At 42.1% G+C, this 27355-nt stretch overlaps 1 protein-coding gene across 1 annotated transcript in view; it reads left to right on the top strand.

Annotated features, from left to right (window-relative positions):
- The window catches only part of TMEM132B (transmembrane protein 132B), a 751132-nt gene that overhangs the window by 185918 nt on the left and 537859 nt on the right, over nt 1-27355 (top strand). Inside the window, exon 2 of the mRNA XM_040347367.1 lies at nt 11492-12377. Coding sequence (XP_040203301.1) covers nt 11492-12377 — 886 coding nt within the window. The remainder of the gene's footprint in view (nt 1-11491; nt 12378-27355) is intronic.

Here is a 27355-nt window from a genome sequence, read left to right on the forward strand (position 1 = left end):
TTCCCTGGTCCCAGGAGTGCCTCTGTGCTGTCCCATGCTGCTGCCAGGACCGGCCAGCAGACCGGATCCTCCTGAGGGGGTTACATATGAGGAAGGAGAGGGAGCCGGATCTTGACGTGGAGATGACATGCATACTGCTGACTGACCACCGGGGGGCACGTTGGGGGTACAGCTGCATGCCGCTTGCCGACCGCCGCGCTGAGAGCGGCCCTGGCTGTTCCTTTGAGTGGGAGGGAGACTCTGGAGAGTAGAAGGGGCGGAACTGACAGACGAGGGAGCCTTGCTTCTCTGCGACTTCCTTCTTTTAGCTGGGGAATGGTCTGTGGTGTAGGCGGGCACGGAGACTGAGAAGGACGGCTCGGCATCTCGCCCGCCAATGGGAGAGCTGACTGTAGGCATGGCCACACTCGCATTAACTCCTGATAGAGGAGACACGTCTGAGTCCAGCGGGCGGGGAATGATGTAAGACACAGCTTGAACCTCCCCGGAGGCATGCAAGCTCTGGAGCCTGTGTCAGAGACAAGCAATAATGCATCCAGGATTCCCCATCCTCAGCCCCAGTCCTTTCCAGGAGGCAACGAACCAAGCTTAACAAAATAAAGGCAGACATTACAGTTACATTACAATTTGGTACACGAGGAATCAGAGGGCCCTGCTCATTAGAGCTTACAATCAAAACATTTTGTTATAAGCACCTGGTATTGTGGTATTAGTTCTGCTTTATTTTTCAGGTTTGCTGAAGAAAGGTCTACTTAGCCTAGTAAATGAGGTGAAGTTGTGCTGCCTTCAATCAGCCAATCATTTACAGGAAGAAAAAACATTGTTTTCAAATTTTCTCTGTGCATAATTGGGTATGCATAACTCTTTGCAAAATGAATTTTCAATTTGTCCTACAGTACCTCTTTAATAGAGAGAAGCAGAAATTAACTTTGAGGACTTGTTCATACCAGCAGCTGTGTTCTAAAGTGGATAATGATACGTGCTGCGAAGAACAGTACCACTGTGCTGATTAAACCGCATTGCTCTGTTTATTTTTTTTCAACTTTATTGGAATTGACGTCACAAAGTGACATTCAATTCACATTTGCGACGTGTTGCAATGTGGTGTAGTGTGGCGCAAACCACTTCAATATTGAGTTGGCCCACCCTTTGCAGCTATAACAGCTTCAACTCTCCTGGGAAGGCTGTCCACAAGGTTTAGGAGTGTGTCTATGAGAATGTTAGTCCATTCTTCCAGAAGAGCATTTGTGAGGTCAGGCACTGATGTTGGACGAGAAGGCCTAAATCACAGTCTGCGCTCTAATTCACTTCAAAGGTGCTCTATCGGGTTGAGATCAGGACTCTGTGCAGGCCAGTCAAGTTCCTCCACCTCAAACTCGCTTATCCATGTCTTTATGAACCTTGCTTTGTGCACTGGTGTTGGGACAGAAAGGGGCCATCCCCAAACTGTTCCCACAAAGTTGGGAGCATTAAATTGTCCAAAATATATTGGTATGCAGACGCCTTAAGAGTTCACTTCAATTTAACTAAGGGGCCAAGCCCAACCCCTGAAAAAACACCCCACACCATAATCCCCCCTCCAACAAATGATTTTGACCAGTGCACAAAGCAAAGTCCATTTTGGTCTCATCAGACCACAGGAAATGATTCCAGTAATCCATGTCCTTAGTCTGCTTGTCTTCAGCAAACTGTGGGCTTTCTTGTGCATCATCTTTAGAAGAGGCTTAATTCTGAGATGACAGCCATGCAGACCAATTTGATGCAGTGTGCAGTGTATGGTCTGAGCACTGACAGGCTGACCCCCCCCCCCTTCAACCTCTGCAGCAATGCTGGCGGCACTCATACATCTATTTCCCAAAGACAACCTCTGGATATGACGCTGAGCATGTGCACTCAACTTCTTTGGTCGACCATGGCAAGGCCTGTTCTGAGAGGAACCTGTCCTATTAAACAGCTGTATGGTTTTGGCCACCATGCTGCAGCTCAGTTTCAGAGTCTTGCCAATGTTCTTATAGCCTAGGCCATCTTTAAGAGCGACAATTTTTTTTTCAGATCCTCAGAGAGTTCTTTGCCATGAGGTGCCATGCTGAACTTCCAGTGACCAGTATGAGAGAGTGAGAGTGATAACACCACATTTAACACACCTGCTCCCCATTCACACCTGAGACCTTGTAACACTAACAAGTCACATGAAACCAGGGAGGGAAAATGGCTAATTGGGCCCAATTTGGACATTTTTACTTAGGGGTGTACTAATTTTTGTTGCTAGTGGTTTAGACATTAATGGCTGTGTGTTGAGTTATTTTGAGGGGACAACAAATTTACACTGTTATACAAGCTACTTTACATTGTAACAAAGTGTAATTTCTTCAGTGTTGTCACATGAAAAGATATAATAAAATATTTACAAAAATGTGAGAGGTGTACTCACTTTTGTGCGATACTCATACCTCCCAACTTTCTGAGATGGGAATGAGTGACACCTATTAGCAAAAGTAATTAGGCATAGAACACGTCTTCTGCCACTCCCCCTTAAAGGAGAATGATACAAAAAAATGTTTGGCTAGAACCACAAGTGCTTTTTTTTTACCACTACTATTTCTTTATTTTGAAATTACAAATGCACCAATTTAGAAATTGGATGAAAGGTTTAGCATTGTGAAAAACATATTGATAGATAAGTAGTGCATTTTATACACAACTACAGGTGATACTCGAAAAAAATTTTTAATATCGTGTAAAAGTTCATTTATTTCACTAATGCAACTTAATAGGTGAAACCAATATATGAGATAGACTCATTACATGCAAAGCAAGATAGTTCAAGCCGTGATTTGTCATAATTGGGATGATTATGGCTTACAGTTCATGAAAACCCCAAATCCACAATCTCTGAAAATTAGAATATTACATGCAATCAATAAAACAAGGATTGTACATAGAGCAATCTCGGACCTCTGAAAAGTAGAAGCATGCATATGTACTCAGTACTTGGTTTGGACCCCTTTTTGCAGCAATTATTACTGCCTCAATGTGGCGTGGCATGGAAGCTATCATCCTGTGGCACTGCTGAGGTGTTATGGAAGACCAGGATGCTTCAATAGCGGCCTTCAGCTCTTCTGCATTGTTCGGTCTCATGTCTCTCATCTTTCGCTTGGCAATGCCCCATAGATTCCTTATGGGGTTCAGGTCAGGCGAGTTTGCTAGCCAATGAAGCACAGTAATCCCACGGTCATTGAACCAGGTTTTGGTGCTTTTGGCAGTGTGGGCAGGTGCCAAGTCCTGCTGGAAAATGAAGTCAGCATCCCCATAAAGCTTGTCTGCGGAAGGAAGCATGAAATGCTCCAAAATCTTCTGGTAGACGGCTGCGTTGACCCTGGACTTGATGAAGGACAGTGGACCAACACCAGCAGATGACATGGCTCCCCAAATTAACACAGACTGTGGAAACTTCACACCAGACTTCAAGCATCTTGCAGTGTGTGCCTCTCCAGTCTTCCTCCATATTCTGCCTCCTTGGTTTCCAAATGAGATGCAAAATTTGCTCTCATCAGAAAAGAAGACTTTGGACCACTGAGCAACAGACCAGGTCTGTTTTTCTTTAGCCCAGGTAAGACGCTTCTGACGTTGTTTGTTGTCCAGGAGTTACTTGACAAGAGGAATACGACATTTGAAGCCCATGTCCAGGATCCGTCTGTGTGTGGAGGCTCTTGATGCACTGACTCCAGCCTCAGTCCACTCCTTGTGAAAGTCCCCAACACTTTTGAATGGCCTTTTCCTGACAATCCTCTCCAGGCTGCGGTCATCCCTGCTGCTTGTGCAACTTTTTCTTCCACATTTTTCCCTTCCACATAGCTTTCTATTAATGTGCTTTGATACAGCACTTTGGGAACATCCAACTTCTTTTGCAATTACCTTTTGAGGCTTTCCCTCCTTATGGAGGGTGTCAATGATGGTTTTCTGCACAACTGTGCAGCAGTCTTTCCCATGATTGTGATTCCTACTGAACCAGACTGAGTTCCCATTTAAAGGTTTAGGAACCCTTTGCAGGTGTTATGGCTTACCTAGCTGATTAGAGTGGGACACTTTGAGCCTAGAATATTACACCTTTTCACAATATTCAAATTTTCGGAGATTGTGGATTTGGGGTTTTCATGAGCTGTAAGCCATAATCATCACAATTATGACAAATCATGGCTTGAACTGTCTTGCTTTGCATGTAATGAGTCTATCTCGTATATTAGTTTCAACTTTTAAGTTGCATTAGTGAAATAAATGAACTTTTGCATGATATTCAAATTTTTCGAGTATCAACTGTATATGTATCAGACCGAAATGAGGGACAAATGAGGCGGAAAGAGGGACAGAGGGACTGTGTTCCAACCGATTGACAGTCCCTCCAAATCAGGGACAGTTGGGAGCTATAGATACTGTATATGTTTACTTTTGGACAGAGTGGAGTGGGATTAGAACACCTGTCAGGTTTTTATTGCTGTCTGTGCCCCCATTAGGGAAATTCACCTTCTTCTTTTGTCCTGTTTACCATTCACATCGAAAGTGAAAGCGAATCATATATTTTGGATTGTCCTCCCCACAATAGCAACAGAAGGGACAGGGCTTTTTTTCAGATGGAACTTGGTGGAACTCAATTCCACCACCTCTGGCTCAGACCCTTTGGTGCCTGCTCACTACAATCACTTGTAAACACAGAAGTCTGCTTTCTGTGTTTATAAGTGACAGTTCTGCACTCTGTGTGTAACCCCCCTGAACTCTGCACTCTCTATGTAATGCAATCCTGGTATTTAATGCCCCTTTAAGACCCTCCTACTGTTTGTGAAATCTGACCACACCAACTATTTAATGTGATTTGCAGGGTGTGTGAAGGGGGGGGGGGGGGTTAGTGGTTGAGTTCCAGCACCTATTGTTTGAGAAAAAAAGCCCTGAGAAGGGACATCTTCCAATGGGGACATTAGTTTTGGTCATAATTGGGGATTCCATCACTTTGGAGGCGTTTCCTCTCTTCTCCTGAATTCTTGTTTTGGCTATGGGCCCAAAAAATAAAGAAAAGGGGGCTTATAACTTCACTAAAAGAAAAAAAATGTTGCTTTTATTTCCACCCTAAAAAAAATAAAAATTGCCAAAAAGGCTACAAAAAATTAGAATATATATATATATTTATATATATATATTTATACTTACCAGAAGTGGCTGTTACTAGGCAGATCGTCCTAATCTGCCACTTCCTCGTCCGCGGTGGTCTTCTTTCTTCTCCTCCTCGCGCTGCCTCCTGGGAAATGAGGAGCAGTGTCTTCTGGGACCTTGTGTGTGTCCCAGGAGACATCTGCAGTACGGAACCGGGAAGTGAAGCCGCAACGCTTCACTTCCTGATTCCCTCACCGAGGATGGCGGCGGGGCACCTGAGACCCGAGCGGTTGCTCGGCTTCGGCTGCCGACATCGCGGGCACCCAGGACAGTGTAAGTGTCCTTATCAAAAGTCAGCAGCTACAGTGTTTGTAGCTGCTGACTTTTAATTTTATTTTTATTTTTTTAACACCGAACCTCCGCTTTAACTTCAGTAGCCTTTATTCAAATAAAAACATGCAACTTAATATTCTGTAACTTTTTAAATGTTTTTTTTTTTTTCGTCTTGACTGAAGTCCTTTAATAAACAAGCTGTGATGTTTCAAAGAGAATTATCTGAAATGTTGTTTTGTGTTTCTCTGATCAAAACTGTGCAGATTTTCTTTCTTACATTAAAGCCTGAAAGTAAAAGTGTCACTGATTGTTCTTTGCTGCAAAATTAAAGTTTAATCTTTGAAATCATTGCAAGATGGAGCAAATAACAACGATTAGGCAAACACTTTGTTATTGTCGCCTCTAGTACGGCAGTCACACAATACCTAATAAAAGTGATTTAATCGTGATGTACAGGCTTGTAGTATAATATCCTATGATATTGCTTTTCTGTATCATGGATCATATAAATTATGTTCATTGGAAAGGAAAGACTACACAGCAATCGCTACACAATATAGATCACAGTGAATTTTGTCAATAAAACGGCATTTAATTTAATGTGCAAGATATATGGATGATAGCATAGGGCAAATATACTTTGCTGAGATCCATGGCATGTGAAAAGCCTTGTGACAGCCATGTTTTAGAAGCATGCTGTGTACAGTAATCCTTCTGAGCTCGAAGGAACAGGAGCAGTTGCAGAGACCTACGTTTGTCAGCATTGCTTTACTCTTATATCTTTATAGCAACACAGCCTTTTCCTTCTGGCATGAGGCTATTTACAAAGAGCTGCCGAAAAAGCATTGATGATTTGCAAAGCAAAGTAACCCAAAGCACCCAACATATTTCATCTGGGACCTAGAAGGAACAATTAAAAATCATTGCTTATTAGTTGCTATGTATGGCTGTATTTCTTCTGATCTGTCTTTATTAAAGGAAACCAATACTAAGAGAAGATATGGATTATCATTTCTGACCTTTCCTCTAAAATGCCACTTACCTGGCTGTTATTATGACAGTTTGGGTTCAATACTAGGAGTCTCTGACCTGGAACAAGTATGCAGCTCATGAATGCTGACGTCACCTGCTGCTTTGGTTTTCTGGGTTAGCGATTTAGAAAGTACGGACAACCAGGCATGGACTGGCCATTGGGACTACAGGGAGTTTCCCGTTGGGCCGATGGCTCAGTGGGCCGGCTTCATTGACAGCGGCCTGGGAGTTTCTCACTTCTGCCTAATCTTGTCCCATAAGGGGGGCACCAAACTGAGTCTTTGCCCTGGGTGAAATAATGTCTAGCTTCCCCACTGGTACTGCCTATAAGAATACCAGTACCAGCTGTTCTACTCTAATAAAGAGTGGCTAGTGGCTAGTGAAGGGGGAGAGGGTGCTTGGGTGGCCGGGGGGTGCGGGTGTTGTCCGGCCGCTGTGGAAGAGACCTGTCAAAGTGGGCCAGTCTGGATGAAGTCCAGGGCCAAATTTTTGTCCCAGTCCAGCCCTGCGGACAACTGACATTTTCAGAAGGAGGTCATCAATGGCAGCCTACATATGTCTCTACAGGATTCTTTATATTAGTCTTATAGTGAGCAAGAAAGTTCAGAATCTAATGCCGCGTACACACGACCGTTTTTCACAACGAGAAAAACGACAACGTGAAAACCGACGAGAAAAAATAGAGCATGTTCTAAATTTTTAATTGCCATTTTTCTCTGGAGCCTGCACACGATCGTTTTTAATGACCAATTTAAAAAATTGCATTTTTCTCGTCATGAAAAACAGTCGTGTGTATGCGGCATTAGAGTCAAAGCTGAAGTTTTGGATGATACATGCAGGTTATTATAGATTTCTTGTGTTTTCTCATAATCACTTATTGTAATCATAATCGTTTGCTGCATGAACATGAGCATTAAAGGCCGATTTTTTTTATTAATCCTCTCTGTACAAGGAGGGGGACATCCCACAGTACATTTTTTAGTAATCATTTTTGTCCAATGCTTACTTTTCAAAATAATAACTGGCGCCAGCTTCAGAGCGCTCTGTACCGCCTCCCTGAACCTCTAGGGAATTGCTCACACCAAGCAGGTCACAGAGTACTAGGCTATCAAGCTGCTGTTATCAGTGGCGGCTGGTGCTCACATTTTTTGGGGGGGGCGCAAACAAACTGAACAAAAAAAACATCAAATGCAGCTACTGTAACCATCAATTGTTGCAAGTGTTGCCAGTGTGCCCCATCAATTGCTGAGAGTGTGTGCCCATCAATTACCGCCAGTGTGCTGCCAGTGTGCCCCATCAATTGCTGCCAGTGTGCCCATCATTTTCCGCCAGTGTGCCCATCAATTGCCACCAGTGTGCTGCCAGTGTGCCCATAATTTGCTGCTAGTTTGCCCCATCAATTGCCGCCATTGTGCTGCCAGATTTGTCCCATCAAATGCCGCCAGTGTGCTGCCAGATTTTCCCCATCAAATGCCTCCAGTGTGCTGCCAGATTTGCCCCATCAAATGCTGCCAGTGTGCTGCCAGATTTGTTGCATCACATGCCCCCCCACCCGGCACTTACCTCTCTCGGTCAAAGCTGTCCTCCGAGTCCTCGATTGTCTTCTCCCTTTTCCCATCCTCTTCCGTCTTCTGCAATGAAACAGTGATGCTGTGTCACAGTGCCTCTTGCTTCAGCCAATCAGGTGACCGGTAACCAGACACGGTGCACCTGATGGGCTGAGAGGCGGGTCAGTGTTAGGGAAGCTATTCCCTAACACAGCACTACGCAAGCAGCGAACGCACAGCAGTGCGCCCAATGCTTAACAATTTGGAAGCCTAATAAAGCCTGCAGGCTCTAATCAGGAAGCCTATGGTTCTAATCAGGCACTTCCAAAACATTCCCACTGCAGTAATTTAGATGGCCGGGGCACGTTAAGAGGCCAGACACCTGAATAGTGGGCAGCAGCGACGACAATAGATAGATTCATGCAATGCATGAATCTATCTATTGTTGATTGACGGGTGCAGGAGAGAGGGGGCGGCATTCCTGCGCCCACTATAGATGCACCGCCACTGGCTGTTATTCAAGCTGCTGGAGGAGGGAAGAAGAAGGAAGGAGAAGCAGGGGATTTTCTTGCTGCAGTGACTGTAATCTGACTGTGTAGATTAATGCAGCATAAGGACACCCCCATCCTGTAGCACACATGGAAATGTAGCTATATGTGACCATACAAGGAAATTAAGCCACCCTAAATAAAGAACTGGGGGTGAGTACTTTTTCAAAGAAAAAAAGCTAAGAAAGCACAGTGGCTAAGTGGGTAGTGCTTCCGCCTGGCAGCTCTCGGGTCGTCAGTTTGAATCCCAACCGTGACATTACCTGCCTAATGTTTGCATGTTGTCCCTGTCACTGCGTGGGTTTTCTTTAGGTACCCTGGTTTCCTTCCACACTACAAAGACTTGCTGGTAGGTTGAATGGCCCTAGTATGTGAATGTATAAATGTGAAGTAAGGACCTTAGATTGTAAGCTCCTTGAGGGCAAGGACCGATATGAATGCATAATAAATATGTAAAGTGCTGCCCTTTCAAATAAATTGATCAAACACAACTGTACTATATGGTCTGTCTTTGTTGAACATATAAGTAATGATGCTTTTAAAGCCTCCTGACCTTACAAAATGCACCAAACAATGAGCTCCCCAAACAACCTGAAAAAAAGTTAGACCAATTCTCTAAACAAGCAAATGTACTTTAAGGTAACAGCCATATACTGTATATAAAAAAAAGGTACTCTATCCTGTTGTGTGAAAAAGTCAGCAAACGTACAAGTATTTATTATTTCGATCTGTATTTCAAGCATCAGTATGCTGAATATTTTGAAGTGTTCTTTAATGATAGTTATAGCCACTTTAGTCTACATGGTATGCATATCTCCAATTGCTAACAGGACTTACTTAGGAAAATAGGGAAAACCACAAGGAATGCCATGGCTTAGCTGGCACATATTTGGATACAGGAGTGTACATTCTACAGAAAGCCACCCTTGTTAATATATATAAATAAATATAATATTTATTTATTTATATATAGTGTATATAATATATTATTCACCTAAGTCTTTATTTTTCACTCTTTATTAGTACACTTAGAACTCAGGGATATGCGGTGAGGTCAGTGGCTGGTGAGGCATTGGCTAGTATCAGAGGCAGAACCCCCAAATAATATATATATATATATATATATATATATATATATATATATATATATATATATATATATATATATATATATATATATATATATATATATATATATATATATATATATATATATATATTATTTGGGGGTTCTGAGTAATTCTCTAGCAAAAAGGTATGATTATTACCTATAGAAGAGAAGTGTCAAAATTGGCCTGGGTGGCAAGGGGTTAATTACCATAAGTAGTATACAAATAATTATTATATATAGTTTTTAAGGTAATTTACTATATTTCCAAAAACTGTACTCAAGCAGGTGGCTTAACGGACAAAATATGGAAGTTTGAAGGTTTAACTTCAAACCAGTAATTTCACAATAAATAGATAATAAATTATTATCTTATAACATATAGCATAATAATATATGATTTATCATGAATATAACAAAACCTTTTCAACAGCAGCAGATTCTCATTCTCCCTCTTGAATGTGTGAGAAAAACATGGGATTGTGGGTAAATCTTATACACATACACACATGTTTTTTCCTTGTAGTTAAGAGGGCTGGGCTGGAAGGGAGCATTTGTCTTTTAGACACATGCCCCCTTCTATGACACTGCAGTGAGAGGCGTGCCTCAACTGCAGCATTTTTATTGGACAGCTGGGGCTAATGGTACTTTACCATTGGTCCAAGACTCCAAGCTGTCCATTGAGCTCAGTGCCTCTAGCAAAAAGTGAGGAGAGGCACTGTGAGCTCAACTTCTCAGTCTGCTGCAAACAGAGTGTGCCAGCTTGTATTTAAAATGGCCGCTCTGTATTTCGCTTCTGACAGGCTGCACAAGCAGCCCCATATCTCCGGAACCATAGATCGCAGGAGTCCCACTTTTTACCAGTGGTTGGGTAGGACTTAGGCTACCTACCCACTAAATTTGGGGTCTGTGTGACCTCAGGTCGCCGAGCTACGACCCTCAAAGTTCGTTTTTTTTTATGTTCATGCCATGTGAGGCTCTGCCTCACCTGCCTCCCCTGACAGGGTGTCCCTGTTAGGACTGAAGACTAGAAGACTGGGGCAGGCTGTTGCATTTTCATGCTCGTAATTATGGCAGGTTCTAGGCATCAGAAAATAATCACAACCTTTTTTTTTATACACGAGGATGTGTTGTTACTGACAGTCAGCATAATGAGTGTGGTACCCCTGGCTGCTCTACCACTCAGGTTCATTATAGCCTATGTTGGCTAGGCAGAGATGGGCCATGGTCATAAGGTCATGGGTCTCACAGTTTTTGCCATCACGGCTCTCCCTGATTCTACACCTCTGTTTAAATATATACATTTTTACTGTTCATACAACTTATGGAGTAATATTGTTTATAGTCTTTGCAAAACATCTCCTTTTGACTATGGAATTTTAGTCCTATATGCGACACCTTCAGCACAGTTGTAGATCCTGTAAGCATTTTTGTGTGGTTGATTAAGGTACTTAAACAGTATTTATATCTATCTATAAAAAGGATAAACATAGAGCTGTGTAGCTGTTTAAAGAAAATTGTTCTGTATTCGAGACTTCCATGATTTTCAGATCATATAATAGGTGGTGATTGTAACTTTTTTTTTTACTTGGTTGGATAATATGTAATTACTTGAAGTTATCTGTAGCATTTTATGTACTTTTTTTCTCACTGAAGAGAAAATTGTCCAAGCACTTGCCTTAGAAACTGTTTGAAAGGAAGGCATTCCTGTAAAAAACCTCTCTGCTTTCAATGATCAAAACATTGATTTTTTTTTTTATATCTTACTTTCTCTTTTGCAGTAATAGAGAGCCGGGCAACGATGGATAGCATACAGAGGTTTTCATCAGTCCCTGTCTATCTACCTGTGAACTATCACGTCTGTAATTCTGAAGTCTCCTTTTTTCTTAAAGAGGCCAATCAAGACCTTATGAAAAACTCAAGTCTGCAGTCCAGAACAGAACCCCTTTTCATATATAATGCCAAGAAGTCCCCAGCCATAAATGCCACCTATGGACCCTATTCAGCAGAGCAAACTGTGCCAAAAAATTTGATGATTACCTCAAGTACTTTCAGTTTCTCCAACAAATTCACATTTAACTGGCAATTAAAAGCCCACATCATTGAGAGTTCAATATACTCTGACAAACCCAAAGTGCAGGCATTATTTTATATCATAGGAAGAGACTGGGAGGACTATAACCCAGCAGAGATTTTACCATGCGTTCGAATGGTCGCCACCTTAGAAAACCGGGAAATTTCATCAAGCTGTAGACTGAAAGGTAATCTGGGATTGTGTGTTGCAGAATTGGAGCTGTTGTCCAGCTGGTTAAGTACATCTCCTCCTACAGAGGATCATATTTACCCCCCTCCACCACAAGGAATCCCAGTGGAACTGCATCATATCGTCTATACGACTGGAGAAGATGAGGAATGTTATACAGAGGAGACTAAATGGTCAAACAGGATTCAGTTCAATAAAGATGCTGCCCACAAAGCCTCCAGTGTAATGGAAAGGTTTGGCAGTGTAATTGTTTATCCCACCCGCCACACTTTGAGGATGTCTCTGCTCAGACTGGACAGCAATATTCAGATTCGATACCCACCAGGCCCAGTAAAAGTGGGAGATGTTGTCACTTTCTTTGTGTCGATAGTTGGAGGATCAATGACACATCAGTTCATGTTAAGGTATGCTGCTCCCATATCATGTTATGTAGTGTCTATAATGGAATATATTTTGAGTTTTCCAATGCTAATCCTAATAACATATGCATATAAGGTAAATGATTTTCAGAGGAAAAAATTCATTTACACATGGTGCCATATTGAAATTGAAATACCGTACATGGTGATTTATTAGATTTTGGGTATCTGCTGTTATTGATCTCTAACACACTTCCAGCTTAACCCTAAGTGCTCTTAAAACTGTCCCCTATGTCTATGCTAACTCACCTGTGTAAGAAAGATGTATGTACTTACCTTTTTTCAGGCTGTTGCGATCCGGACACATGATCCGGCACCCCTGTGCAAACCAGTGTGGTTTCAGGGGAGAGGAGAGAGTGCTGACAACTGATGGGCCAATGAAGTCTATGGGTGACATCACCACTCCACTCCAAGCTTTACTAGCCATTATTGGTGTGCTCTCTCCTCATCCCTGCAATAGCCATTGGCTGACATAGGGGGTCACTTTACCGAACCAGAGTGAAAATAGGTACTGTAAGTATATACGTCTTTCTTACACAGGTTTGTAAGCATAGCTGTTAACAGGAAGGTGGGGACAATTTTAAGATTAGTTAGTGCTAAGCTGGAATTCCACTTCAAGTAAATATTCCGCATGCCATAGTTTTAATTGTTCAGACATAATTGCCTTGGTTTGTGCCAGATTTGCTTTAATATTGGTACACTATTCTGGTAAAAAAAAAAATAGAATTTGGGGCTTGCATTCCTGTATACATATCACAATTCCAAGTGCTTATTCTGATACATAGAAACAATAAAGATCACATAATATATATGACCCTTCATGGCATGGCACTAAGGGCCCTTCCGACCCGCCTGTCAGTTTTTTATTATTCGGACCTGAATGGGCACTCCATGCACCTCTATGGAGCCACGGATGTCAGTGGTGACATGCCCGCTGACATCTGACCCGCTTCGATCCGCCAAAGTGTGACGGAGGAAACCCCTATTTTTCCATAGGTCCGTCGTCATCTGATCCCCCATAGGGGAGAGCGGCGCTCTGACAGGTCGGTCCCTTCACAGTATACAGAGACAGACCTGTCATCTGCCTGCTCAGCGGGGATCGACGGAGCGATCCCTGCTGAGCTAAAGCAGAGCTCGCACACGGACAGCCCCTTTTCTCTTTTTTTCAATACTTGCTATATATATATAGCAATATATAGAACATATTAAAACAACTCCTTTACTGAGAGAATATAATGCCAAAATATATTTTAACATGTACTCTCCAAATGTAACAGTTTATTATAAAAACACAAAATGTTCAAATTACATATTCCCAGAAGTAATTTAACAAGAACTTTCAGTAAATTTATAAAGTTAATTAGCAAGCATGTCTGGAAAAACACTAAGCAGCTGAGATATTACACTCTAGAATAAAGCAATGTGTATCTGTTACAATGCCCAAATAAGTATACATTTGGCATCCCCAGGGCACAGGTAACAAAGCAGCAATCTACACAATGCATAGTCAGTTCCCCCACATTTTTTTTGGCTAATAGCACAGCTAGTTTTCCCGGTTATGTCTTATTCCGTCTCCTCTGTGAATTAACAGAAATACATGGAAGTGGATGAAGCACAGACCATTAAAAAAATCAAATATAGGTACAAAGGATGTGAGGACTCAAAATTACTGTATCTCTTTCAGCCTTTTATACATAGCCCCCAAAATCAGAGATTTTTCTGCCAATGAGAAATACACATTACTCAATCCTATTTATCTCAACATCAACATTTTTGGACTTCCAAATACATTAAAACAATAGAAACCGTTAAAGACATGTCTAAACACTATTGGGTAGATTCAGGTAGGGGCACGCAAATCTAGGTCGGCGTAGCCTAGCGTGTTTACACTACGCCGCCTTAAGTAAGAGAGGCAAGTACATGATTCACAAAGTACTTGCCTCCTTACTTAGGGCGGCGTAGTGTAAATGCGGCGGGCGTAAGGGCGCCTAATTCAAATGGGTTGGGGGGGGGTGTGTTTAATGGTAATGAGGCTTGACCTCACGTTTTTGACGTTTTTTTGTCACTGCGCATGCGCCGGGCGACTACATTTCCCAGTGTGCATTGCGGTTACGTACGCCGCACGGGCCTATTGATTTAGACGTGGACGTAAACGATGTAAATCCCGATTTGCGGACGACTTACGCAAACGACGTTAAAATTTCAAATCTCGCGGCGGGAACGGCGGCTATACTTTAACATTGTTATTCCACCTTAAAGGTGTAAATCGACTGCGGCGGCCGGGCGTACGTTCGTGAATCGGCGTACAAACTCATTTACATAATCTACGCCGACCGCAATGGAAGCGCCACCTAGCGGCCATCCGAAAAATTGCAATCTAAGATAGGACGGCGCAAGCCGTCCTATCTTAGATATGTTTAAGTGTATCTCTGTTTGAGCATACGCTTAAACATACGTCGGCGTAGATTCTGAGTTAGGCCGGCTTATCTACTGATAAGTCGGCCTAACTCTTACTGAATCTACCTATATATTCTCATGTATATAATACATTGGATTAAAGTAGAATTATACTGCATCTGATCACCACAAATTAAAACCACTATTTAATTAATTTATAATATTCTTAGGAAACTCCCCCATCTATGAATGTCTCCATAGCTTAGTTTATTTTGCTGAGAAATCACTTTGAAAAATACACATCCCCATGGCTGTGGCCATTTTAAGTAAGGGCAAATGATTGTCATGGGGCCCTCGGGCAGTGCCCAAGAGCCCCAATGGTCAGTCCGCCCCTGCATGTTGATCATATCCCCCCTTAATCTGTAATCAAGAGAGAATAAATGCAGTTCCTCTAATCTTTCCTCATAGCTGAGCTCCTCCATGCCTCTTATCAGTTTGGTTGCCCTTCTCTGCACTTTCTCCAGTTCCTCGATATCCTTTTTGAGAACTGGTGCCCAAAACTGAACTGCATATTCCAGATGAGGTCTTACTAATGATTTGTACAGGGGCAAAATTATATCTCTGTCTCTGGAGTCCATACCTCTCTTAATACAAGAACTAGGGGGCCCCATCAGGGTTGCCAGGCTCAATAAAACCAGGGACAGTATGTAAAAATCTGTGTTTTTTTTACATCTGTCCCTGATATGTCTGAAACCGACATGCTTTTGATGTGAAAATCCTGAGATTTTAGCTGCCCTGCCTCTGCACTGCCTCCTGGCGTGGTGGCCATCTGTAAGCCCGGGGGCCCCATAATCTTCTATTGCCCGGGGGCCCCATGAGTTGTCAGTCCCCCCCTGTCAACATGTACTTAAGAAAGGCCTGGATTATTTCCTAAATGTACAAAATCTAACTGGGTACTATCACTGATAGGTAAAGTTGATCCAGGAAAAATGTGATGCCTCAAGGGGATCAGGAAACCCCCCCCCCCCCCTACTGTAGCAAATTGGATCATGCTTTGCTGGGGTTTTATGCCTTCCTATGGATCAACTGTGGGTATAGGATTGGGTATATGGGATTGTAGGATATTATTTTTTATTTTTTTTATGGTTGAACCCAGATGGACTTTTGTGGTTTTTTTTTTCAACCTGACAACTATATAACTGTGTAACTATGTAAGAGCAGAGCGTAGCATGGAGCAGGAAGCTGGATGAGAGCATGGAAGAGGCACACAGCATCGCTGATAAAACAGCGGGAGCTTACGAAGTTTCTTTTTCAAATTAAGAAGCTGGTGATTGGTTGCTAGGACCACCATACTAGCAGCCCCAGGTGCCCAGTGCTGAAAACAAACATATTGGCCATTGGCTGTTTTTCACCCTTGACTGCTCCAACCGGGTTCAAACATTTTGCAATATTGAATTTGGTAGTTTGCTTATTATACTGGTGAGATATCCTCGAGGACTGGCTTGAGAACTGTAAGGTAATAAATAACATTTTGTCATAGTTGGAAAGTGGAGGTAAATACTAATCAAAACACAGGAAGCATTTTCATTATAAACAGAAGTGCTTATCACCGAGCTGAGCGGTCTCCTGCTTTCCTCTTTTCTTTAAACCTTAATTGAAGCGGTTGTGTTTCAGCAGCCTGAAGTTTTGTGACATCTCTTCAGGTTATTTAACCACTTCAAAGTCAAATGTAATGTGAGCAAACTGTTAAATTGCAGCCTGGTAAAGCCAGAATCTGTGAGTCTAATATACATGTATTTTGTTATACTTGGTCACAGTCTTGCTGACAGTAATGGGATTGGATTAGCCAGTTTTAATTAGTTTCATTTTCAAAAGACTCACTCAAATTTTTCTCTTCCTAAATTTTTTCGATGTGGCAGATCTAGCCAATTATCTTCAAACACGTTTTCTTTCCATTAATGTGTTTTGTTTCATTTCAAGTGTCACAAGGACAGCTGCAAGGAGAAATAGACAATGCTGGGTTATAAGGATGCTATACCCTTCTTTGTTCACTTTTAAGTTACTGCTTATTAGGAATTAGGGGGAACTGTTTTTTCATCAAATCCATATTGGCATTAAAATAGTTGTACCTTACACAGTCTTTCAGCATCCAATTCACTACCATGAATTAAAATCTAATTTGTTGTGTGTTACCATACTTTATACACCCTCATTGCTCTGTGTACTATTGTTAAATACCAGTGGTGTACCATGAATCCTTTCAATATAAGAGCTATGTAAAGCAAACCTGTGCTTTACCCATTCAGGGAAGTTACTAACATCCATGCATATTCACCCTGCTGCCAGGCATCCATACGTCACACTTTGTAGACAATGAAAAGTCTTTTGCTTTGTTTTGTTATTTTATTTGGGGAATTGAACTTGGATGGGGAAAGGGATATGGGATGCCCATGGGATGGATTAGTATTTGCAATGTTATAGCGGTTCCGGCTTTACATTGAAAATCTCATAGTGGTTTACTCATTACTTTGAAAATGTTATAGCGGTTATGCTTTACATTTCCTTGGATAGAACAAAAATGGTTGACTCTAATCTTGACAGCGTTACTTCAGACCATTCTCCTCTGCACTCAACCTGCAGACTTCTACCTCCTAGGCACTTCTCCTCCTGCATATCACCTTCCTATCTCAGCATTATAAATCCTGTCCCACCATCTTGAGCTGACTAGGCCTCACTCTGAATAAGTCTTAGAAGGAGTTTCGCTTGATGATCCTTAATAGGCCAGGGGCCTGCATTACCCCTTCTTGCTGGCCCTGAACATTAGTTTAAAAGGATATTTGATGATGGACTACTGATCCCAGCAAGCCCGACTTGCAAATCCTGCTCCCCAGGCTGCATTGATTTGGCACAAACCCCACAGTCTCTCTTTTGACACTGCACCCAGCTCCCCTGACATGCCTCTTCCAGATCTCCACTGTGCTTCACTCACCGACTCCTGCCCTGAGTCCTTCCTGAAGGATTTACCTGGACCGTGCAGACCATCTGCTTCTCCAGCTCCTGTTCCAAGACACCTCTCCATGACTGTGTAAGGAGAGGCTCCCTTCCTTCTCCTGAGCTCCTCTGCCTGAGTCACAACCCCCCAGATGGGGGTGTTCCTCCTACACGCAGTCTAGCACTCCATCCTTCAGTTCACCCAGCAGACAACTCCTTCCCAGCAGGCTGACCATGAGTATATGTAGGAGGCCTGCCCCCTGCCAATCCCAGTTGGGGATTGGTCAGAGCTCCTCACATGTACTCCATGTCACTCCAACTCTCAGCCCTGTCCCTCTTCCAGAACATTCTCACTGGAAGCAGGGGAGGCGTCCAAAAGCTGAAGTACATGTCAGTCACCTACTGCTACACTAACCACTCCCTGTCCCCAAAAACAGGCCTAGCTCGCAGCATTTGCCTGCTTAAATTTACCTGCACTGACAGAACCTAGAAACACACTACACTTCTAGCACCTACCTATGGTAGAGGGTGCTACACTTACATGCATTCCCCTGTCCCCTCACTAACCTTCTGGAGCCCCCCAAAAATCTCTATGCAAATTCCAACTCAGGACTAGCTGCACATGTTGAATTTCAATTGTACCATTTCCTTTAGATTTATAAACTATTAGTAGTACAATGTCTTACCAAAGAATCAATTAAATTTCAATCCAATCAGGCAGGCCCCTGTATTAGACAGTTGTCGGTAAATCTCAAGAGATTGCCTAATCTGATTGTAATGCATTTTACCAGCCTCACTTCACTTTTGTTAAATTTAAGGAGAACTATCCACAATGGTGCTTTAAGAATATAAGTTAAATACTGTTTATATTCTTATAATAGTTATAGTAAATTTTTAATGTCTGGCCTCTGTAGAAATCGCTAATTCATACTATGTTTAGGTGCCTATAAAGAAACAGATAGATTTATACTTACCTTACCCCTGCCTTCCACGTTGCTGGAAAAATTTCTGAAAAATGATGAGTCCCTCAAATCTTTACTGTAAGAGCGGCAAAGATGTGAAATTCCCTTCCACAAGCGATGGTTTCAGCGGGGGCATCGATTGTTACAAAAAACTATTAGATAAGTACCTGAACGACAACGACATACAGGGATATATAATGTAATAATGACATATAATCACACACATAGGTTGAACTTAATGGACTTTTGTCTTTTCAACCTCACTTACTATGTAACTACACAGGGTCCCCTTCCCTCTGCTGTCTGGGCCCAATGTCTCCCCCTGCAGTGCTGCTGCATTCTCTCAATCCCACTGGCACTAGGGTGACCACATTTCGAAACTGCCATTCATGGACACCCCCCCCCCCCTCTTGAGGGACTGGTTTCGTGGAACAAACTTTTGGCAATGACTGAAGGAGTGGAGGCAACTGGCGGATGGGTGATGGTGTGCGAGGTGGAATGTAGTCTCGGGAGTTGATGGGGGAATTAGTCAGCGGGGATTTGTTGGGCAAATGGCTGGTGGTAGCACTTTAATCATCCTGACACCATGCTTGATATGGTCTATTTTTTATATGGTCTATTTTTTAATTATGTCCAGTGCTGCAAAACACATATGTTTTTGATACAAAAACCCACCCTTCAGTTTACTAAACATTTCGCGCAAGCGTCCAGGAAGAATGGCTGAAAAATATGTGTTTTGCAGCACTGCCCATTATTTAATAATCCACCCCCATCATGTACTAATCCCCCCCTCACCCACATACATGAACACACCTCGGCAGCACGGGGCACAATCTGACAGATTTTTTTTTCCGTCTGCTATTATGCGCAGGCGCCGTCTCGCCATCACAACAGCTGATCGTAAACTCAGCTGTTGTGATGCGCATTCGCAGTACATCCCGGGCACTATTCGATGGGGGGCACTTCTCGACAGAACATCAGCACAGTGGGGTTGATTTCAGAATAGAAATGGGGGGGGGGGGCTTCTAGGGTGACTGGGTGTAGTAAATATGTCATATTTTCTGGCCCCTTCCTTTTCTTAATGAACACAGTGAGTGATTGTTACCATTCATTTATAATACTATACTTTACTTTATGAATCCTTTGGAGTGTGCAGTGTGTAAGGACAGGCAACAACTGTCAGACTTTAAAGCGTAACTCCACTTTTGTTGAGAAAAGAACATTCCTCTCTGGGTGATCTATGTACATTGCAAGGATTATAACAACTGTTGTTGCAGATTCTTAAGTTTTGTTATTCTGAAGAAATCCCTCTGTTCCTCTATGTCCATGTGTGGAAAATAATCTAATGAGAGTGGTTTCCTAATTATCAACCAGCTGTGCACCTGCATGGCTCTAATGAGGAAAGCTGCTGGCAACTCCATCCCTTTAGACGTGTTCCTATTGGGAGTATGCAACATTTTTGTTGCAGGGGGTGCCTAAAATCTGACTTGTATCTTAGTGCAGACTTCTGGGAAAATTGGTGAGCCAAATCACAAGCAGAAAATTATGTTTCTGAGGGCGTCCTGTACACTTTTTGTGTACAGAACAACTCCAGGTAGCCATATTGTATTGCATTTTCAGAAAATTACAGTGGCTGCAGGTTGAAACGGAAAGTTAATTTTGAATGACTTTCAATTACAATATTACTTGTTTCGCAATTGTATGCACTATATTATTTTTTCTTTATTTGCTTTTTTTTTTCCCACGAAAGTGGAGTTACCCTTTAAATGCCTTCTTACTCTCTGTGACTTTGAAGAGTCTGAACTTAGATAAAGTAATAAGGCTAAACAATGGGGAAATATATATATATATATATATATATATATATATATATATATATATATATATATATATATATATATATATATATATATATATAAATATATATATATATATATATATATATATGCATCTTTTATAGGTATGCACAATTATAATTTATGTTTGAGCAAGTTTAGGTCTGGTCTTTTTGAGCTGTGGGGCGAAGGAGCTCACTGGAGTACAAAAAAGCTGGAATTTTGAGTTTGGGTTAGAGATAAGATTAGAGGATACCTAAGCGCATCTTTAGTTGTAACTGATTATATTTAAAGGGTAACTCCACTTTTGTGGGGAAATAAAATGAAAATAAAGGATAATTAATATAGCGTATACAATTGTGACACAAGTCATATTGTAATTGAATGTTAATAAAAATTACCTTTACTTTTCAATCTGTAGCTACTGTAATTTTCTGTAAAATGCAATGCAATATGGCTACCTGGAAACAGAACACCCCCCAGAAGCATCATTTCCTGCTTGTGTGATTGGCTAACTTTTTTTTCCCCCCAGAAGTCTGCACCAAGATACAATTCAGATTTCAGTTATCCCCTGAAATTAAATTGTCATTTTTGGTGAGATACTCTCACTAGGAACACGTCTAAAGGGATTTAGGCCCAGCAGCTTTCCCCATTAGTGTGTGCAGGCGCCACAGCTGATTCATAACTATGAAACCACTCCCATTAGAACATGGACATAGAGAAACACACAGGGATTTCTTCAGAATAACAAAAGGTAGGAATCTGCAACAATGGTTGTCAAAATCCTTGCAATGTACATAGGTAATAACCCAGGGGGGAATGTTTTTTTTCTCAACAAAAGTGAAGTTACTCTTTAAAGTGGAAGTTTAAACTAGAAATGATCAGTTAAAAGCATCCATATACCCCATGTAACTTCATAATTATATAGCATCAACTTTGGATTATGACCATTGCATTGCCTATTAGTGCCCATCAGTGCCGCCTATCAATGCCCAGCAGTGCTGCCTATCAGTGCCCATCAGGGCCGCCTATTAGTGCCTATCAGTGCTGCATATTAGTGCCTATCATCAGTGCCCATCAATGGCACCTCATTGGTGCCCATCAGTGCCCGTCACTACTGCCTCATCAGTGCCCGTCAGTGAAGGAGAAAACGTATTTACAAAGAATTGTAACAAAAACAAAAAAAATATAATTTTTAAAAAATGTATGATCTTTTTTTATTTGTTTAGCAGAAAATAAAAATCCTAGAGGTGATTAAATACAACCAAAAGAAATCTCTTTTGAGCTGATAACATTTTTGTTTGAGTACAGAGCCTGTTCCCTTAAAGCATGTTATACAGCACAGTGCTTGTGCTGTGTCATTTGGCCCCCTGTACACCCTAAAAAAACTGGCTGATCCTGCCTGGCTATACCCTCCCCTCTGCAAACTGACCATGATAATCATGGCTGCTGAGCCCTGACACCATGGTCAGTCTACATGATTCCGTCATCTGCAGCCTAATATCTGCAGGTCTCCCATGTCTGTGTCTCCTTCCCCCTCCCCTCCCTGCTCGTACCAGCGTTGCCCCCCCCCACACTTCTGCTGCTCTCATATCATCTAATAAATTGTCTTATCCCCTCTGTACCATTAATACATGTGTCCCTGTGCATGTGCAATGTAAAAAATCAGTCGATCTGTACCTATATAAACACGGCTACTGCCGCTCAGCTGACTGTCGGCGCTCTCTCTCCTTTCTCCCCCTCCTCCTTGGCTGACGTCAGCGGGAGGGCTCAGCCCAGCTGTGAGTTGGAGAGAGAAGAGAGGAGAGGAATCAGCTGAGCTCCTATATCTGTACAGATCGCTGATTTTTTACATTACACAGGTACTGGGACACATGTTATAATAATACAGAGGGAATAAGACAATTTATTTGAAGTGGGTTGACAACCACTTTAAGTGTAACACTGAGATGGCACGATGGACTATGCTGCACAAGCATCAGTAGTAAGAATTCATTTCAGGGAGAGCCAGTGACGCTATGTCCCCGCCTTCCACTTTTAGTGTGCCAACCAAAGTTGATTGCAGACTCTAATGGAAAATGCTGCCAAACACATACTCGGCAGAAATCAATAAATTGATTGTGTGGGTAAGTTAATTTTATTGATCTGAATTTAGTTGATGCTTCTTATTTGATTTGGGGAATGTGGTAACTATTATGCTAACATGATCAGTATGATCTTATCAGTGTGAACAAACTGATTGAATAGGTTTTCCGTCATGACATCATCAGGAAGGCAAACGTTTGTAAAGATAACTAAATCCTAAATACACTGGTGACATAGGGCCAGATTCACAGAGCAGATACGACGGCGTATCTGCTGATACGCCGTCGTATCTCTGTTTCTATCTATGCGGCTGATTCATTGAATCAGTTACGCATAGCTAGTCCTAAGATCTGACAGGTGTAATGGACTTACACTGTCGGATCATAGGATGCAGTACCGCGGCCGCATTTCTCGTCGTAATCCAGCGTCGGGTATCCAAATTAGCACTTACAGAGATCCACAAAGCTTTTTCCCTTCGTTAAGTCGCCGTAAGTGTTAGTTTGCCGTCGCAAAGATAGGGTACCTTTACAAAAGTGTAAAGGTACTCTACCATGCAAAAGTATACCCGTCGTTCCCGCGTCGGTTTTGAATTTTTTTCAAATTTTTTATTTTTCCCGCCGCAACTCTTTTTTACCCGTCGCGATTCACAAAACTCGGCGCAACGTAACTTCGCGCAAAGCACGTCGGGAAAATAGCATTTAAATGGTACCCGCCCCATTTGAATTGGCCTGCTTTGCGCCGGACGGATTTAGGATACAACGCCGCAAATTTCCAGGTAAGTGCTTTGTGGCTCGGGCACTTAGCCAGAAAATTTGCGGCGGTGTAACCTAAATCGGTTAAGTTACGCTGCGCCCGGGCTACGTGAATCTGGCCCATTGTTCTTTAGGATACCTTGCAGCTTTCTGAGATGAGCAAATGGGACGCCTTTTAGTAGAAAGTTTGTAGGCCTAAGACACATAAACCAAAACTATTTTACTACTACTCCTTTATACTGACTTTTAAAAGTAATACATACCAAAATATAGAGGTTAAATGAAGGGTTTAGTGCTGTATAACACTTTTGGTAATACATTTTTGTAAAGGTCTGTACATTAGATAAAAAAGAGGAACAACTGAGGAGTTAAGAGGGACCGAGGGATTTGATTCCAAAAGAGGGACAGCCTCTACTAATGAGGTACAATTGGGGGCTACACTATAATGAAACATTTACAAAACAGGAGCAAACTGTATGAATTTAAATGAAATGCCCTTTTCTTCTCTCCATGTAGGTTTTTTGGTCCTGTAAATGTTTACATTTACATCCAGTGTGACTTGGTAGTGCCTTTACCTGGTCACCCCCTGGATAATAAATATCTTTGAGTATATGCTGAAGTCATTTATAGTCACTCTGAGCAACACTGCTGTTAAATAAATTGTGTTTTAGTCAAATACATAAAAAATCCAACATCTGCTGTATGATGATATCTGTTTTTCTGTGAGTGGTTACAGACCAAATCTCTTTTCAGTCTGTGGCTTTAGGCATCCCTGGAGTATGGCTGCCAACTGCCAATACCTGCCTTCTGACAGGTGTACTTCCTCAGGGAGCAGTTCAGTAGAATACTTTGTACATTTCAATCCATACATTTATTATGATTGTATGAAATCTTAGTCCCACTTTCTCATGGTCCAGGTTAATGATGCCTGCTTATGTGCACTGAGCTTCCTCCCGAGACTATTTAAAATTAACTTATCAGTAATTTTAAAAGTCTATGTGAATACATTGCTTATATGTCTGAAATGCAGTATACAGTATAACAAAAAAAATGACCATACCTTTCATAGTTGAAAAGCAGTATTATTAATCTTGCATACATTGGCCCATGATCAGCAAAAAGCTAAAGGTATGTCTCCAAAACTCCATGCCCAAATTTCGTACAAGCTGGGACTCCTGGATCAAGGCATTCCTCCCAACATTCTTTGATCATCGCTTAATGGACTTTAACAGTCACTTAGGGCATCCAATCCCCCCAGCCAACCCCTCCTTTCCTCCTTCCCACATTTATTTAAAACATTTCCATTCTGCACATATCTAGTAACACCTACTGCACCAGCACTAGTACTGAATTTACATGATTGTGTCCATCCACTGTCAATTCGCCCCCATCTCTCTCAGCCCAAATAAATACTCCAAGCCCAGCCTAGCACAAACCCTCTCCCCACAAATCCCCTCTCTTAGCACAAATTCCCCTCGATCCCCCCTCCTAACACATACCCCCCATTTCTCCTCTGAGCATATACCCCCCCTTACTCTTACTAGCACAAATGCCATTGTATTCCTTTTTCCCCACAAACCTCTCATCCCAAGCACAAATGATTGTTGCCTCCCCACCATTGTGGTCCCAGTACCATTCCACCACCCCATAACTTACAGCTGGGAACTACGGGAGTGAGAGCGGGAAAAGGTGCAGGCTATGCTGTGCTCTCACCCCTCCTGTTAGAGCAGCACTCCTCCAATACAGCAGATGGCACGGTATCGCTCTTAGATTGGGCTGTACACAGTTTGATTATCCGCCCACAACCCACATGTCCTACTATACTGTGTCATCTGCTGTATGGAGGAGCGCTGTTCAGACAGAAGGGGGAGATCACAGCACAGCCCGCACCTCTTCCTAGCTCTCTCTTCTCTGCCACTTCTCCTATGTGTACTTTAATGTTCACTTTAGTTCACTGCGTCAGGCTGCCTTCCCCCCTCTTGTCACTTTCCTAGGTGCAGGGAAGGGGGAGGAACTCAGCAGGCCAGGCACAAAGTCCGCGGAGAAAGGGTGGCCTGGGGGCACAACTAAAATCTGGTGGGGCACAGCCCGCTGCCGTTCCCCTAGATCTGGCCATGTGGCTGCTATTTCATTACAGGGTGCAAGGGCCCATGGAAGGAACCACAGAGCACAACTGAGAGAAAGACGTTTGTCACAAGTGTGCAATGCTGAAGATCTTTCAACAAGCTTAGAACCACAATGAAGCAGGCAGCAGGTCAAGTAAGCTCTAATATTGAGAGTGAAAGGCCCTCACAATGTCTATGGCAGGTGAGAAAAATTGGGCACACATGTAGAAATCTGACTGCTCCAAAAATACATATAAATCATATTTTCTTGTAAGTTTTGTTTATTGAGGTTTTGATAAATACAAATATATGTATATTTAACAAATATAGGTACATTCAATGGTAACAGATCACATACTAGAAAACAGTATCGAACTGAAGTTCCACTATTTATAAATTTAAGCTTAACCTATGTAGATGAAGATCTAATTTCTCACATAAAATATGCTCTGTCTGAAAAGCGAATGATTACAAACCAGGTTGAACAATTATATAATATATGTCCATAAAAGATGAGAAAAAAGATCTTAGTTATTAATTTGCATATATTACTGGAGTAGAATGCATTAGAGATTAAAGAATGGTTTTGTGTGAAATCAATAGGTTTGTATTTGTTCATTGGAACTATATATCTATTGTATAATAATAGTTAAGAAAATCAGGAGATAGATTCCGCTACCATTATTGTGTAAGATTGTAAGTAGAAGGAGAGAAGAGGAGAATTAGAAAAGAGAAAAAGCAAAGGAGAAAAAGAAAGAGATAAATCATATTTTCAAACGAATTCTAAAGCCCCATACACACTATCAGTTTTCCTGCAGGTTTTTCTCTTCAGGTTTACCAAAACCATGTAGTGCAAGGGCCTGCCTGATTGCATACAAATTGAAACTCTTAGGCCTTAGGCCTCGTACACACGACCGAGGAACTCGTCGTAAATGAAACATTGTTTTCCTCGACAAGTTCCTTGTTAGGACAAGCTTTCTTTGCGTACACACTGTCAAGACCAAATCTCGTTGTTCTCAAACGCGGTGACGTAAAACACGTAAGATGGCACTGTAAAGGGGAAGTTTGATTCCATTGGTGCCACCCTTCTGAGCATGTGCGGGTTTCTAAGCATACACACGAATGTGTTTCTCGTCGAAAACCAGCTCGATGAGGAACACGACAAGGAAATTGAGACTCCCGTCAAGGAAAAAGAGAACTTGTTCTCTTTTTTTCTTGTCGAGTTCCTCGACAGTTTTCTCGATGAAAAACATACACACGACCGTTTTCCTCTGCAAAAAAGCTCTGCCACCAAGTTTCTTGATGGATTCTGTCGAGGAAAACGGTTGTGTGTACGAGGCCTTAGGAAGTGGAACTCGACGAGAAAAAAAGAAAACAAGTTCTCTTTTTCCTTGTCGGGAGTCTCAATTTCCTCGTCGAGCTGGTTTACGACAAGAGAAACACGATTGTGTGTATGCTTAGAAACCCGCGCATGCTCAGAATAAAGAGATGGGAGCGTGCCTTTGGTAAAAGTAGGGTTTGTAATGGAGATAGCACATTCGTCACGCTGTAACAGACTGAAAAGTGCGAATCATCTCTCACCAAACTTTTACTTAACACGCAGTAACATGAGATTAGCAAAAGCAGCCCCAAGGGTTGTGCCAGTGGAATCAAACTTCCCCTTTATAGTGCCGTCGTACGTGTTGTACGTCACCGCGTTTGAGAACAATGAGATTTTGTCTTGACAGTGTGTATGCAAAGAAAGCTTGTCAAGATTCTCGACAAGCCGAACAAGGAACTCATCGAGGAAAACGATGTTTAATTTACGACGACTTCCTCGGTCGTGTGTACGAGGCC

Source organism: Rana temporaria, chromosome 1 (genome assembly GCF_905171775.1).
Source record: "Rana temporaria chromosome 1, aRanTem1.1, whole genome shotgun sequence".
NCBI lineage: Eukaryota > Metazoa > Chordata > Amphibia > Anura > Ranidae > Rana > Rana temporaria.